The sequence below is a fragment of the Microcaecilia unicolor genome, chromosome 1 (assembly GCF_901765095.1).
Source record: "Microcaecilia unicolor chromosome 1, aMicUni1.1, whole genome shotgun sequence".
Lineage (NCBI taxonomy): Eukaryota > Metazoa > Chordata > Amphibia > Gymnophiona > Siphonopidae > Microcaecilia > Microcaecilia unicolor.
In genome coordinates, this window is record NC_044031.1 from 358,297,104 (window position 1) to 358,312,261 (window position 15,158).

At 42.4% G+C, this 15,158-nt stretch overlaps 1 protein-coding gene across 1 annotated transcript in view; it reads left to right on the plus strand.

Moving 5' to 3' along the window:
- Positions 1-15,158, plus strand: part of LOC115474290 (sodium-dependent neutral amino acid transporter B(0)AT3-like) — a 157,551-nt gene that overhangs the window by 29,089 nt on the left and 113,304 nt on the right. The window contains exon 3 of the mRNA XM_030209699.1: positions 12,184-12,321. Within this exon, the coding sequence (XP_030065559.1) occupies positions 12,184-12,321 (138 nt within the window). The remainder of the gene's footprint in view (positions 1-12,183; positions 12,322-15,158) is intronic.

The following is a 15,158-nucleotide window of genomic DNA, read 5'->3' on the forward strand; positions in this document are numbered from 1 at the left end:
TAAAATAAACTGCCACTCCATCGCCAACTTGACCCCAGTCCTACCTCTGCATTTTTTTTCCATAGCTTTACTAAGTACGGAGGCCTTTTATTTATTTATTTTATTTGTTGCATTTGTATCCCACATTTTCCCACTTCTTTGCAGGCTCAATGTGGCTTACATAGTACCGTAATCAGCGTTAACCAATTCTGGTGTGAACAAATACAAGGTGTGAGTAATATCAATACAGCATATTACAAAGGCGTGCTAGCATTTTTAGCATGCGCTAATGATTAGCATGCACTAAACGCTAGAGACGCCCATAGGAATATATGGACGTCTCAAGCATTTAGTGCATGCTTATTTTTAGCATGCTAAAAACGCTAGCACGCCTTTGTGATATGCTGTATTGTAAATGAGACAGTTCCTGCAGTATAAAGCATACAATTAAATCAATAAAATATCCTGATCAAAGGCAAATTTGGTAGTTTCATTTATTAAGAAAATTGTCAAAATTTGAAGAGATTACAGTGGAGACAAAGGCTCACTGGGAGACTGAGTTAACACTGATTTATACCACTAGCAGCTGCAAAGCTTACTTCTTTTGCATTTCCATATGACATGTGCAAATACACTACAGAGATCACACACAGAAATCAGATTGCAATTGCTGATCAGCAAATAGATAGGTTGCAGCAGGATCTCTGAGTCCAGACAGCTGCAACCTACAGGCATAGCGGGCATGAAGGGTCACACAGACACTGAAGTTATGGATTCTCTCTGGTATGCATGAAGATGTTCCTAACCTAAACAACCAAACACCAGTACATATACTGAGGGGTGATGTTTGTTGTAACCAGTCAGGAAGCACAAAAAATATGAAAAACATGTTAAAGGGGTAAATGACCATGCATTTGATAAACCTCCTTGAGGCCGCTTTTCAGACCGCAGGAGTTAGACCAGCTAACTCCCACGGTCGGTGCTGAGAATGGATATTCAATGCCAGGTCAGTCTATTTTTGGCTGGTCTGACTTTGACCAGCCAAGCTGATATTCAGCGTTGGCCAATTAAAGTCAGACCAGCCAAAGATAAACCAGGGTTGCACAGGGCCAAATATGGCTGGTCAGACTTTACAAATCGGCAGATAGCACCGGATAGCTACTAGCTGCTAACCAGCAATATTCGGCAGTACATGGCTGGCCATGTACCTCTGAATATCGGTGGATAACCAGTTAGTGGGCATTTAACCAGCCAGGTGCCAATTCTGGTCAGTTAGATGCCTTTGAATATTGGTGGGGGGGGGGGGGGGTCTGTCCCTAGTGGGCTCACAGTCTAAGATATGCACAGGGGCACAAGATAGAAGGAAAGATAGATATGTTTTCCCATCTTTGTGCCTAACAGTGTCTGTACTGTGTTGATTCAGGCAAGCCTTATCACTGTTATGCTACCTCTGTCCCAAAATAATCAGCATGCAGTTTAAACCCAGTACTGTAAGCATTCAACATCATCAAGATAGTCTCAATTCTTAAACAAATCTTTTTTAATGTAGTAACTTGAACAAGGAGAAAACTTACAGTTTGTTTCTTGAAAAGTATTTAGCCTCTACTACCAGAGTCCACTCTCAACCAGTGTACTCCAGACTCAGGGACTGGGAGAGTGATTTCAGCACGTGCTGAGAGATAATGCTCTACAAGAAAAGTGGTAAAAAGACTTTATGGAATTACAGTGATTTTGGAGGGATGCACCGCTTGCTAAGAGAACTGCTTCTACCATGCTCTAAGAGGGGAAGAAAAAGAATGAAAGAAGGAGGGCACAAGCCCAGCATACTAGAAGGCAAGCAACCAATAGGAAGCCTCCCATAAAACACACAGAGCTGTACAAGTGCTCTGAAGGAGTCCATCAAAGAAAATTAAAAAAATTGCATAGATTTATAGTTCAAGGACACACTTTCATCTCTTAAAGGTTCATGCACTAAATACTTTAAACCAAGGAGATTTAATGACAGGACATGGCATGAGCCTATCTGGCCCATTATTTGGACTGAAGGCAGTAGGCGGTTCTGTTGTTTCTGTGCACAGATTTTGCTTGGCCGATTGATCAATGTGCCTGCAAATCTTTATCTCGATTCACCAATTCCAGTGTCTCAGGTTCATGTGTCAGTCATGAACCCCGATTTCTCACTACAAACCTAGGGACTATTGAAATCAATAGGATGCGTCTTCCTGTGGTCAGCAGCCAGCCACCGATGTCTCTGATGACTTTATCCCGGACTCAAGACCCCCAAAATTGTTATAAACAGCCCCCAGATAACCTGAGAACATACACAAAAAGAACTTATGAAACCAGATTTGGTGAAACAGATCTTAATTAATTTATTATTTCAAAATACATCCTTGCAAGAATAGGTACCTTTAGAAGCAACAGGCACACACTTCCTTAATGTTTACAGGTTATATACCCTTTCTTTTTGGTTACATGCCCCGGCGACAGGAAGGCAATAAGATAGTCCGGTGCTATGACTCCCCCTTGACAAAGCTTGGATAGCGAAACAGGCACCTGTCGGGGAATATGAGCACACCGGCAGACACAGATAAGTGTTACTTAGCCGTCAGCATAAACAGTACTAACTAAATGATTATTTGTGTAAAGCATATAGTGAATTAAGTTCTACACATTAAGGAAAGGAGGGGGGGAGTCTGTGATTAAAAAAAACATACACAAGCAGAGGTTCACCGTATGGGTGAAATGAAATCAGCCGTGGTGATTATATGATACTCTGCCCTTATTATCACATAAGTGTTTGAAAATTACTCCAAGTGAGTGCTCTGCTTCCTTTAGTTTTGTATGTAGGATAGTATCAGTAGAGGAGTGCCTTATACATTTGACAGTTTCACTGAATATCAGAGAAATAAGCAGTGCATTTTCTTCAACTCCATCTTAATAATAGTTTATGGACTTTTCTTTTAGGAAGCTATCCAAAACTTTTAAAAACCCCGCTAAGCTAAGTGCTTTTACCACATTCTGTGGCAACGAATTCCAGAGATTAATTACATGTTGAGTGAAGAAATATTTTCTCTGATTTGTTTTAAATTTACTAGTTTGTAACTTCATTGCGTGCCCCCTAGTCCTAATATTTTTTGGGAAGAGTAAACAAGCGATTCACATCTACCCGTTCCACTCCACTCATTATTTTATAGACCTCTATCATATCTCCCCTCAGCTGTCTTTTCTCCAAACTGAAGAGCCCTATCCACTTTAGCCTTTCCTCACAGGGAAATCTTCCCATCCCCTTTATCATTTTCGTTGCCCTTCTCTGTACTTTTTCTAATTCCTCTATATCTTTTTTTGAGATGCAGTGACTAGAATTGCACAAAATATTTGAGGTGCAGTCAAGCCATGGAGCGGTTCAAAGGCCTATAACATCCTATAACATTCTCATTTTTGTTTTCCATTCCTAATAATACCTAACATTCTATTTGCTTTCTTAGCTCCCGCCGCACACTGAGCAGAGGGTATCAACATATCATCAACGATGACACCTAGGTCCTTTCCTGGTCGGTGACTCCTAATGTGGAACCTTGCATCACGTAACTATAGTTCGGGTTCCTCTTTCCCACATGCATCACTTTGCACTTGCTCACATTAAACATCATCTGCCATGCCATTCGGATGCCCAGTCTCCCTGTCTTGTTAGGTCCTCTTGTAATTTTTCACAATCCTCTTATGATTTAACAACTTTGAATAATTTTGTGTTGTCAGCAAATTTAATTACCTCACTAGTTACTCCCATCTCTAGATCATTTATAAATATATTAAAAATCAGCAGTTCCAGCACAGACCCCTGGGGAACCCCACTATCTACCCTTTTCCATTGAGAATATTGATCATTTAACCCTACTCTCTATTTCCTATCTTTTATCCAGTTTTTAATCCACAATAGAACACTACCTCCTGTTACGTCTGTGGCCATGACCACCCTCAGACTTACCCTGTTTCTGGGAGTCAGTGGCTGTGCTGGCTTCTGCTTGTCTCTGTGTCTGTCTCTGTCTTAGTTTCTCTCTGGCTCTGTGTGCTGATTGCCCTACTGAACCTCACCTGTGTGGGCTATGCCTTTTCCAAGATGGCTGCCGCCGACTCCTCTATGCCAGTATCCAAGATGGCTCCCGCTGGGCTGACTTCTCTGTGTGTCAAGCCTCTGTTTGGATGCAAGGTGATTGCTGCAGCTGTGCCTCTGGTGTGGAAGGGCTTTATTAATCACTTAGAGACTACAGCCCTGGCCTTTGCATTTCATCTAAGGGCCCTGGTGTATAGAGTGCTCTGTACACTGTTTCAGTGTTTGCTCTGTGTGAGTTTCTATGTTTGACTAGATAGCTTAGGCACCGTGTGGCTTGTTAGCCTGTGTATAGCTTTGCTAGTGCTCTGTGTTTGTTTAGACTACTAGCCAGCTTAGGCACCGTGTGGCTTGTTAGCCTGTGTATAGCTTTGCTAGTGCTCTGTGTTTGTTTCCAGTGTATGACTTGTTAGCTTGGGCACAGCTTTGTTGTTAGCTGGTGTATAGCTTTCAAGTCTCCTGAGTGTGCTCTGTGTATGTTTCTTGTGTATGACTGGTTTGCCTGGGTATAGCGTTTCTATTAGCCTAGGTACAGTTTACTAGTCATTGTGTTTAAACCTGCCGACTGCCAGAACCCGGACAGTCCCTGCCTGTCGGCCTTGCCTGCGCCTAGGTGCCAGGGGGCACTCCTGGATCTTCATTCCTGCTGTTCCTGCTTGCAAGTTCCAGTTCCGGGTTTTCCTGTAAGTCCTACCGGCTGCCAGAACCTGAGGGCTCAACCCTCGGGGAAAGGTGGTCAAGCGTAGGTGAAGCATAGGTCCAGTGTGTTCCAGTCCAGCGGGTTTCACTCCTGTATGTTCCAGTCCTGTGGGGCCCTCCAGTGTGTTCCAGTCCAGCGGGCTCCACTCCAGTGCGCACCCGTCCAGTGCGTTCCAGTTCCGTGTATTCCGGTGTAGAACTCCAGTCCGGGGTTCTGGTCCAGTTTTGTCTCATCTCTACCTTAGAGGTGATCTTGCCTGCCACTGCCGCTCCACGGTAGTGGCCCATGGGCTCACGAACCCAGTGCTCCCGGGGAAGAAGCCTGACAGTATGCCAAGGTCCTCGAGCACGCGACACCTCCTATCCCATGACTCTCCAATTTCCTTTGGAGTCTTTCATGAGGTACTTTGTCAAATGCCTTTTGAAAATCCAGATACACAATATCAACTGGCTCACCTTTATCCACATGCTTGTTCACCCCTTCAAAGAAATGTAGTAGATTGGTGAGGCAAGATTTCCCTTCACTAAATCCATGTTGGCTTTGTCTCACTAATCCATGCTTTTGAATATGCTGTGTAATTTTGTCCTTTATAATAGTCTCTACCATTTTGTCCGGCACCGACATGAGGCTCACCGGTCTATAATTTCCCGAATCACCTCTGGAACCTTTTTTAAAAATTGGCATTACATTGGCCACCCTCCAATCTTCCAGTACCATGCTTGATTTTAAAGATAAATTTCATATTACTAACAATAGTTCTATAAGTTTATTTTTCAATTCTATCAGTACTCTGGGATGAATACCATCTGGTCCAGGTGATTTGCTACTCTTCAATTTGTCAAATTGTGCCATTACATCTTCTAGATTTATAGAGATTTCTTTTAGTCTCTCTGTCTCTGTCGGGTTAGTGAGTCCTTGTGCCGAGTAGAACACGACATGCCTTAAAGACGAGAAGGCCCCGGGTCCTGACTCGGTGGTCGGGTAAGCCTGAGACTTCACTTGCAATGACCGCAGTTCCCCAGAGGTTGAGCCCCTAGGTGCAGGCGGCCGGCAGGACTTATGGGATCAGGGACCAGGTCAAGCCCAAAGGGCTAGAGGCAGGCGACAGGCACAGAGAGTATTCAGGGGATATGCTGGGTTGGTAGGCAGGCAGCAGGCACAGAAGGTGGTCAAGGTATGCGCTGGGTCAGAAGGCAGACAGCAGGCACAGAGAGTAATCAGGGTATTCATGGTTGGTAAGCAGGCAGCAGGCACAGAAGGAAGTCAAAGTCCATGCTGGAGCAACAGGTAGAGGTCAGAGACAAAGGTCAATAGAAAATAACACACAACTAGAGCAACCTACCAGAGTTAAAGCTGAAGCAATAAGGAGAACAGAAAGACCAGCTAAAATAGCGCTGGCATCTGATGTCAGCAGAAGCCAGCAGAGAAAGGGAGAGCAGCCATAGGGCAGGGAGAAGGAGGAAAGATGACAAACTGCCCAATAGGAGAGAAGTAAACAGGAAAGGATGCAGCCCATAGGCAGGAGTGACAAAAGAGGAGGAGCCAAGGAGGCAAGCTGCGGGGAGAGCCAATCTCAGCAGGGCAGGAGGCGGAACGGAGCATTCAGAGCCACCCTGACTAGGAAGCACCAACGCGCAGAACCACGCCAGTACAGAGAGCGGGAACCCCCAGGAGCTCCGATGTGCAGCACGATGCCGGCTCCAGTGACGGGAACACCGCGCCGTCCGCAAGGACTGCCAGAGTCACGGTAGGGGACGTGACAGTCTCGTCAGCTTTGAATACCATTTCTGGCACCAGTATCTCTCCCAAATTTTCCTCGGTGAAGACTGAAGCAAAGAATTCATTTAATCTGTCTGCTATGGCTTTGTCTTCCCTGAGTTCCCCTTTTACCCCTCAGTCATTTAGCGGTCCAACTGATTCTTTTGCTGGCTTTTTGTTTTTAATATATCTTGTTGGCTCCTGTACTAGCTGCTCCATAAAGCAGTCCTTGATTACATCAAAGAATTTTACCTCACTAGTGTGCCCTGATGTTACATTTGCCCAGTCAATTTCAGGGTAATTGAAATCACCCATTATTGTTGTGTTGCCCAGTTTGCTAGCCTCCCTAGTTCCTGATAACATTTCTACATCTGTCTGTTCATCCTATCACTAACCTTTTCCCCTTTACACATGGAATTTCAATCTATAGGATTACAAGATGTGTTTTGTGTCCAACAGAACTTTCAATCTACTACTACTACTACTCATTTCTATAGCGCTACCGGACGTACGCAGCACTTCACACTTGAACATGGAGAGACAGTCCTTGCTCAATAGAGCTTACAATCTAATTATGACAGACAGACAGGACAAGTAAGGGATAAGGGTTAGGACAGACAGGACATATCAGGGATAGGGGACAGTTGAAGGTTTAGGTTTAGAAGTTAAAAGCAACATCGAAGAAGTGGGTTTTTAGCCTAGATTTGAAGATGGCCAGAGATGAGGCTTGGCGTACCGGCTCAGGAAGTTTATTCCAGGCATACAGTGCAGCAAGACAGAAGGAGTTAGCGGTGGAGGAGAAGGGTGCAGATAAGAGAGATTTGCCCAGTGAGCGGAATTCCCGGGGAGGAGTGTAGGGAGAGATGAGAGTGGAGAGGTATTGAAGAGCTGCAGAGTGAATGCATTTGTAAGTCAGTAAGAGGAGTTTGAACTGAATGCGGAAACGGATAGGGAGCCAATGAAGTGACTTGAGGAGAGGGCTAATATGAGCATGACGACAATGGCGGAATATTAGTCGTGCAGCAGAACTTTGAACAGATTGTAGAGGAGAGAGATGGCTCAGTGGGAGACCTGTGAGAAGTAAGTTGCAGTAGTCTATTTGATTCAAGGCCCTTCTTAACATACAATGCCAACCCTCCACCAAATCGATCCACCCTATCACTACGATATAATTTGTACCCTAGTATGATAGTGTCCCACTAGTTATCCTCCTTCCACCAGGTCTCAGAGATGCCTATTATATGTAATTTTTCATTTAGTGCAATATATCATAACTCTCATCTTATTTCTTAGGCTTCTGGTCTTCGTATATAGACATTTCAAACTATGTTTGTTGTTCCTATTTATATCTTGCTCAGCAGTTGACAGTGATAATTTGCAATCTTTTGTCTGCTTTTTATTTAAAGTTACCTGGCCTACTATGGTCTCAATTGCAACCTCGCTATTGGGATACCCTATATTCCTTATTTTGAATGTGTCTTTGAAAGATACCTTGTTCCGAACCATGTCAGCCTTCTCTTCTTTCTAATTGATAATAAAAGGAGCTCACTGTGAACACTATCCACCCAAATGTCCTTTAATGATGCCGCATATTCAGAAATCATACAATCGTTATCACATGCACACACTACAACAGGAATCCATACATACATCACTACAGTCAACAATTTCTACAGAGTACATCCTAAACTGCAATCCCCCACAGACCTGTTATAAGTCAGTGATAATTTTGCATATTTTCTTTGCTGACTGAGTTGAGAAACCAGAAGTAAATAAGCAGTTGTGTGCAGTGTATAAAATTATATGCATTTTTATAATATACCACTGCATTCCACAAAACAAAAGGAGCATGTTCCCACATACCACCTTTCTCTTTTGATCTAATCATAGGGAAAAATGATTTTAAATGCTCCCAGGTTTCAACCTAATTAAAGTTTTAAAAAATCTAAGTGGGTTACAACAGTATGGGGCCCTTTTACAAAGGCGTGTAAGGGCCTATGCGCATCCAGCATGTGCCAAATTGGCAATACCACCCAGCTACCATGTGCCCCTGGTGGTAATTCTGAATTTGTCATTCGCCGAAAACATATGGTAGTAAATATTTTCTATTTTCTACCGTGTGGTGCTTACCCAGCAGTTAGCAGTAGTGGGCGTGTGCTGCATGCCTACTGCCTGGGTAGTGAGTGAGACCTTACCTCTAAATCAATGGATGGTGATAAAGTCTCGGACTGAAAATGGATGCGTGCTGGTTTTTATTTTGCTGCATGTCCATTTTCCGGCCTCTTAAAAAAAGGACCTTTTTCCAGGTTGTGGTAAAAACTAACCCAGTGTGCGCCCAAAAGACACTCGCACTGCCTTGGCTTAGTAAAAGGGCCCCTCTATGAATAAAAGTATAATACACATAATAACAATAAACAAATATCAAACATCACTGTTTGTCATCTCTTAAACATCTACTATAATAAAACGCACCCTCAACGTTCTGAGGACACTGACGTCACTGCAGGCACTCACACACCGGTTCGTAAGTTCATGGTGGTGAAGCCACAACACTCACCATGTCTTCATGCCCCACCCTCGCGTTACACGTGATGACGTAGAGGGCGGAACAAGAAAACAAGGCAAATGAACGCACGGGGAGCAGTAGGGAAACACGCAGAGCGTGTTTCCCTACTCCTCCCTTCCAAGAAATCCCAGCCGCCGCCGACGTGCCCATCAACCCGGACCTCTCGCCCCATCGCCCCCCGCCCCTTTCAAGGTACCGCCCCGCCCAGTAGCACACTCTTCCCCTCATCACCTTCCCTCCCCCCTGTCACCTCCCCTACCCTTACGCCACTATCCCTGGTGGTCTAGCGGTACCTGTTCGCTCAGGCAGGAACGAAGGAACCCCCGCTTTCCTGCCCGGAGCGCTGCTGCTAGCTGCCCGGCTGCATCGTGTCTGAGTCCAGCTCTTGGTGATTCAAAATGGCTGCTGAGAGTTGAAGCTGCCTCGCGAGACTTCAACTCTCGGTGGCCATTTTGAAACGCCGAGAGCCGGACTCACACACGATGCAGCAAGGCAGCTAGCACCACCGCTACGGGCAGGAAAGAGGGGGCTCTTTCTTTCCTGCCCCGACTGAACAGGTACCTCTAGACCACCAGGGAGAATAGCGAAAGGGGAGGGGAAGGGACTCCCGTGCCCGCTAGCGCCCGTTTCATCAGAGGCAGAAACGGGCCTTTTTTACTAGTACTCAATAATACTGTTAATATAAAAAAGCTTGATTAAACAAATGTGTCTTAAGCTGTTTCCTAAATGATAACAAAGAAGTTACCTACCTTGTTTCCAAGAGCAATTCATTCCATGTAGACGGACCAACTTTAAAAACATTCTTACTCTGCCCTCTAATTTAGGGGGTCTTTTACTAAGGTGCACTAAAAATCAGCTGGTGGTAAACGCTGAGATGCCTAATATAGTCCTATGGGCGTATCAGTGTTTAGCGCCAGCTAAAAACATTAGCACACCTTAGTAAAAGACCCCCTTAACTTGTTGAAAAGTAGGAATCTCCAAAAGACATTTACCCTGAGCACCTATAAATCTTCAAACAAGAGGAGATAGCTGGGTGAGCTTCATCATGTAAGGCCTTAACAACCAAAACTAAAATCTAATCAACTTGTAACAGATGAAGCTTAGAAAGCAAAGGGGTTATGTTCCATCTTCAATAACCTCCAATGACTCGTGCAGCAGCATTTCAAGTAACCTTAATGAAGTCTGTGGTAAACCAAAAAAAAAAAAAAAATCGAACTGCAATAATCCAAACTGGGCATAACCAAGCTTTGCATCCGGATATTTAAAATAGCCACTTAGTATTTGGTGGAATATAACTTTTAAAAATAAAAAATATATAAAATATGCATGTGATCTATCTGCATGTGCCTGATCTCCAATGTATGCATCTATTTCAAATATATTCATTGCAGAGATCCTGATAACCAACTGACTGTAGAATCTCCAGACAAAAATCAACACACAAGATCTTATTCACTAGAATACTTGTAAATGCTACCTAAAATCAAAATAGTGAATCTGATGAAACTTGAAAATCTCAAAATAACCAAATCAAAATATAATGAATATTCAAAGGAAAAGACCTCATAAAACTGGTGCAAGAGTCCTTGAATCACTTAAAACACTGTTTCTTGATCAATCATGGCTGCAACCAGTTAAAAAGTAATCATTGGTCAGAAAAACCTTCTTTATAGTGTTCAAACCAATCAAGTGCTCTTTGTAAACCCAAATAGATAAAATCTGTGCTATTTGTAGCTTTAATTGAAGTCTTGTAGCAAAAACACTACTCTTCCATATGGCTGCTGCTTTGAACGCAGCACTGCTCCACTTGAGCTATGAGGCTAGATGGTGACGGCCTCGAAGGGAACCCATTTTGCCAACAGCTTCTTCTGGAGACCACAATGTGCAGTTGCTCTCGCTATATATTGCTGGCTCTGTTCTTCTGTATGGAAGAAGAGTGCTTTTGCTGCAAGATTTCAATTAAAGCTAAAAGCCTGTTTAGTAAGCCGTGCTATAGGTGTGCTAACATTTTTAGGGATCCTTTTTATGAAGCTACAGCAAAAGGGGGCCTGCAGTGGCATTGGCTTGTGTTTTTGACATGTTCTGAGGCCCACTTTTATCGCAGCGGATAAAAGGCAGGGATTTTTTTTTTTTAAATGGACATGCAGCAAGTGAAGCACTTGCCACACGCCCATTTTGGGTGGGGGCACTTATCACCACCCATTGAGGTGGCACTAAGGGCTCCTACGCTACCCTGGCGGTAATTGTGCAGCATGCGGCACTGTGCAATTACCGCCAGGTACATACCGGTGCTACAGAAATAAAAATATTTTTCTAGCGCTGGAAATGGTGTGCACTGGGGGAGGGAACTACCGCCGGGCTGCTGCAGTAACCCAGCGTAATTCCCTTTTTGCAAGCGGTAAGCCTGTGTTGGGCTTACCATTGCTTTGTAAAAGGGTCCCCTACAGCGCAATAAAAATTAATGCGCACTAACGCTAAAGACATCCACAGGAATGTATGGGTGTCTCTAGCATTAGCTTACACTCATTTTTACCATGCACTAAAAACGCTAGTGCACCTTAGTAAACAGGGCCCTAAGTGTGCTACTTAAGTACAAATAGCACAGATTATAGTTAAGATTTGGGTTTACAAAGAACCCTTTTTGATTGGTTTGAACACTATAAAGGAGGTTTTTCTGACCAATGATTACTTTTTAACTGGTTGTAGCCATGATTGATCAAGAAAAAAATGTTTTAAGCAATTCAAGGACTTTGCACCAGTTTTATGAGGTCTTTTCCTCCTTTTTTTGAACATATGTTGATTTGGTTATTTTGAGTTTTTCAAGTTTCATCAGATTCACTGACAGGCTTGGGATGCCCTGTCATTCATGCCTTCATTCTTATTTTCTTTATTTAGGAGACAACAGGTAAGCTGCATGAATTGGAGTCACAAATTATGAATTTATGCTAAAATTGCTTGTTAAATTCTTCAGGTCTTCAGTTTCTTAGTTGTCTCCACTAAAAATATATTATATATACTCATTTAATACACTGAACTTACAACATCAATACTTTGCTACTTGTTTTGCAGGTATTAGTTCTTTGTTTGTGTCTTTCTTGGTGGGCTTGTATTACAACACCATTTTAGCCTGGGTGCTATGGTATTTCTTTCACTCCTTTCAAGATCCCCTTCCTTGGAAATCCTGCCCTGTAAACGACAACCAAACAGGTAATTAATTTTTCATACCTTTTAATAATTTGGTGATGTTGGGGAAATAGGAAACGGGTCAATATTCAAAAGCATTAATCTGGATAACAGACCTAAGTTTCAAGTTTTATTTAATCTTGATACACTTCATCATAAGTAGTCACCGAGTGGTTTGCAGTAGTTAACATTTCAAGCACAGAGGAAAGGAACTGCAATATTGATAAGACAGAGAAAGACTGAGTGGAGAAGGGTAAGGGGGTATTGGTCTGCCAGGTCCAGATTACAGTATTTGCATTTATAAATGATTTAGAGATGGGAGTAACTAGCGAGGTAATTAAATTTGCTGATGACACAAAGTTATTCAAAGTTGTTAAATCGCAACAGGATTGTGAAAATTACAAGAGGACCTTACGAGACTGGGAGACTGGGCGGCTAAATGGCAGATGACATTTAATGTGAGCAAGTGCAAGGTGATGCATGTGGGAAAAAAGAACCCGAATTATAACTATGTCATGCAAGGTTCCACGTTAAGAGTTACGGACCAAGAAAGGGATCTGGGTGTCGTCGTCGATAATACACTGAAACTTTCTGCTCAGTGTGCTGCTGCAGCTAGGAAAGCGAATAGAATGTTGGGTATTATTAGGAAAGGTATGGAAAACAGGTGTGAGGATGTTATAATGCCGTTGTATCGCTCCATGGTGCGACCGCACCTTGAGTATTGTGTTCAATTCTGGTCGCCGCATCTCAAGAAAGATATAGTAAAATTGGAAAAGGTGCAGAGAAGGGCGACTAAAATGATAGCGGGGATGGGACGACTTCCCTATGAAGAAAGATTAAGGAGGCTAGGGCTATTCAGCTTGGCGAAGAGACGGCTGAGGGGAGACATGATAGAGGTATATAAAATAATGAGTGGAGTGGAACAGGTGGATGTGAAGCGTCTGTTCACGCTTTCCAAAAATACTAGGACTAGGGAGCATGCGATGAAACTACAGTGTAGTAAATTTAAAACAAATCGGAGAAAATTTTTCTTCACCCAACGTATAATTAAACTCTGGAATTCGTTGCCGGAGAAAGTGGTGAAGGCGGTTAGCTTAGCAGAGTTTAAAAAGGGGTTAGACGGTTTCCTAAAGGACAAGTCCATAAACCGCTACTAAATGGACTTGGGAAAAATCCACAATTCCAGGAATAACATGTATAGAATGTTTGTACGTTTGGGAAGCTTGCCAGGTGCCCTTGGCCTGGATTGGCCGCTGTCGTGGACAGGATGCTGGGCTCGATGGACCCTTGGTCTTTTCCCAGTATGGCATTACTTATGTACTTAACCAAATCATAGAGAGAGACAGGCTAGGAACTGGACTAACTCTGAACCAAAGGCATCTTTAAATAGAAAGGTTTTAAGCTTGATTTTGAATTTTGCAAGAGTATGTTCCAAGTGACGATATGATAACAGTGAATTCCAATGTAAGGGTCAATTTATACTAAAAATTCTTGTCTGGATATTATCAAAACAGATGTGGCGTAATGAAGGGACGATTAAGTACAGCTGACCAAGATATTCAGAGCTACTATCTGGGCAGTGCCTCAGAATATCCTTTCAAACCATTTCTGTATTATGAGGGCAATTCTATAAGTAGACACCATAATTTAGGTAGCATAATTCTGTAAGCAGTGCACCTATTCTATAAGTACACCTACAGACACCATAATAAGTTGGCACCGGTGTGCCTAAATGTATACAAGAATATTTAGACCAAGTCTATGGCTGGCATAAAGGCAGTAGCATAAATGGAACATTTAAGCATGTAAATTACAGTATTCTATAAATGTTTGCCCCATCGATGCCCCACTCATGCCATTCCTCATAAACATTCCCTTGCATTTATGTGTATTCCCATATGCATGCATAAATTATAGAATAGTGCAGCATGCTGCTACCAGTTACATGTATAAGTATGCATCTATATTTATTTATTTATTATTGATTTATTTGGATTTTGCTCACACCTTTTTTCAGTAGTAGCTCAAGGTGAGTTACATTCAGGTACACTGGATATTTATGTGTGGCTGAGAGTATTCTTTAAAATTAAGCACACAAGTGGTGCTTACATTTATGTGCCTGTTTTAGAATGAAGGTGCATGCAGATAGTGCCAGGGTGAAGTGTGGGAGGAACCATTGCGTTCCCAGAACTTATCCAGATACTGGCAATATGCAGTCTGCTATTCTGATAATGTATCTGGATAACTTATAACAGAAAGCTGTCCTAAGATACTCAGTTTATCTAGATAAGAGACTGAATATCGCTACTATCCAAATAAGTTTAAGCGCTGATCATCGTATCTGGATATTCAGCACCACCCACTATCTGGATAGCAGTTCTGAATGGCTGGATATTTTTTGACTGCTGTAGGTAGTGTTTAAAAAAAATGCTGACCATGGTACCTGTTAGAGGGTTTCTTCATAATGAACTTTTTTCAAGGTAAATATTTAGCAAATTCCTTATGACATATACTGTTAGCAAAAGTCAAATCTGGAAAAATCAGTTTTGTTAAATAATACCTTGGACTGCTTATATGTAGAATCTATTAAACCTGTTTATGTGACTGTTCTCACTTATAGTTTCATAGAAAATTAGTGCTGGAAGACAAAAATTATTATATCAAAAGTTATTTTAATTTTCAGAAATATTTTCTTAACTAGCAAACAAAAATGCTCTGATTCCAGCACAAAAAATAAGAATATAATTGGTAACCTGTAAAAGTGGGGGACTAGCTGAAAAATCTTTGCAAAAGTTATTAAAACTTACAAACTAGATAGTTTTAGGAAATCATGCACTGCCTATAAGTTTTAAAGTTGACCA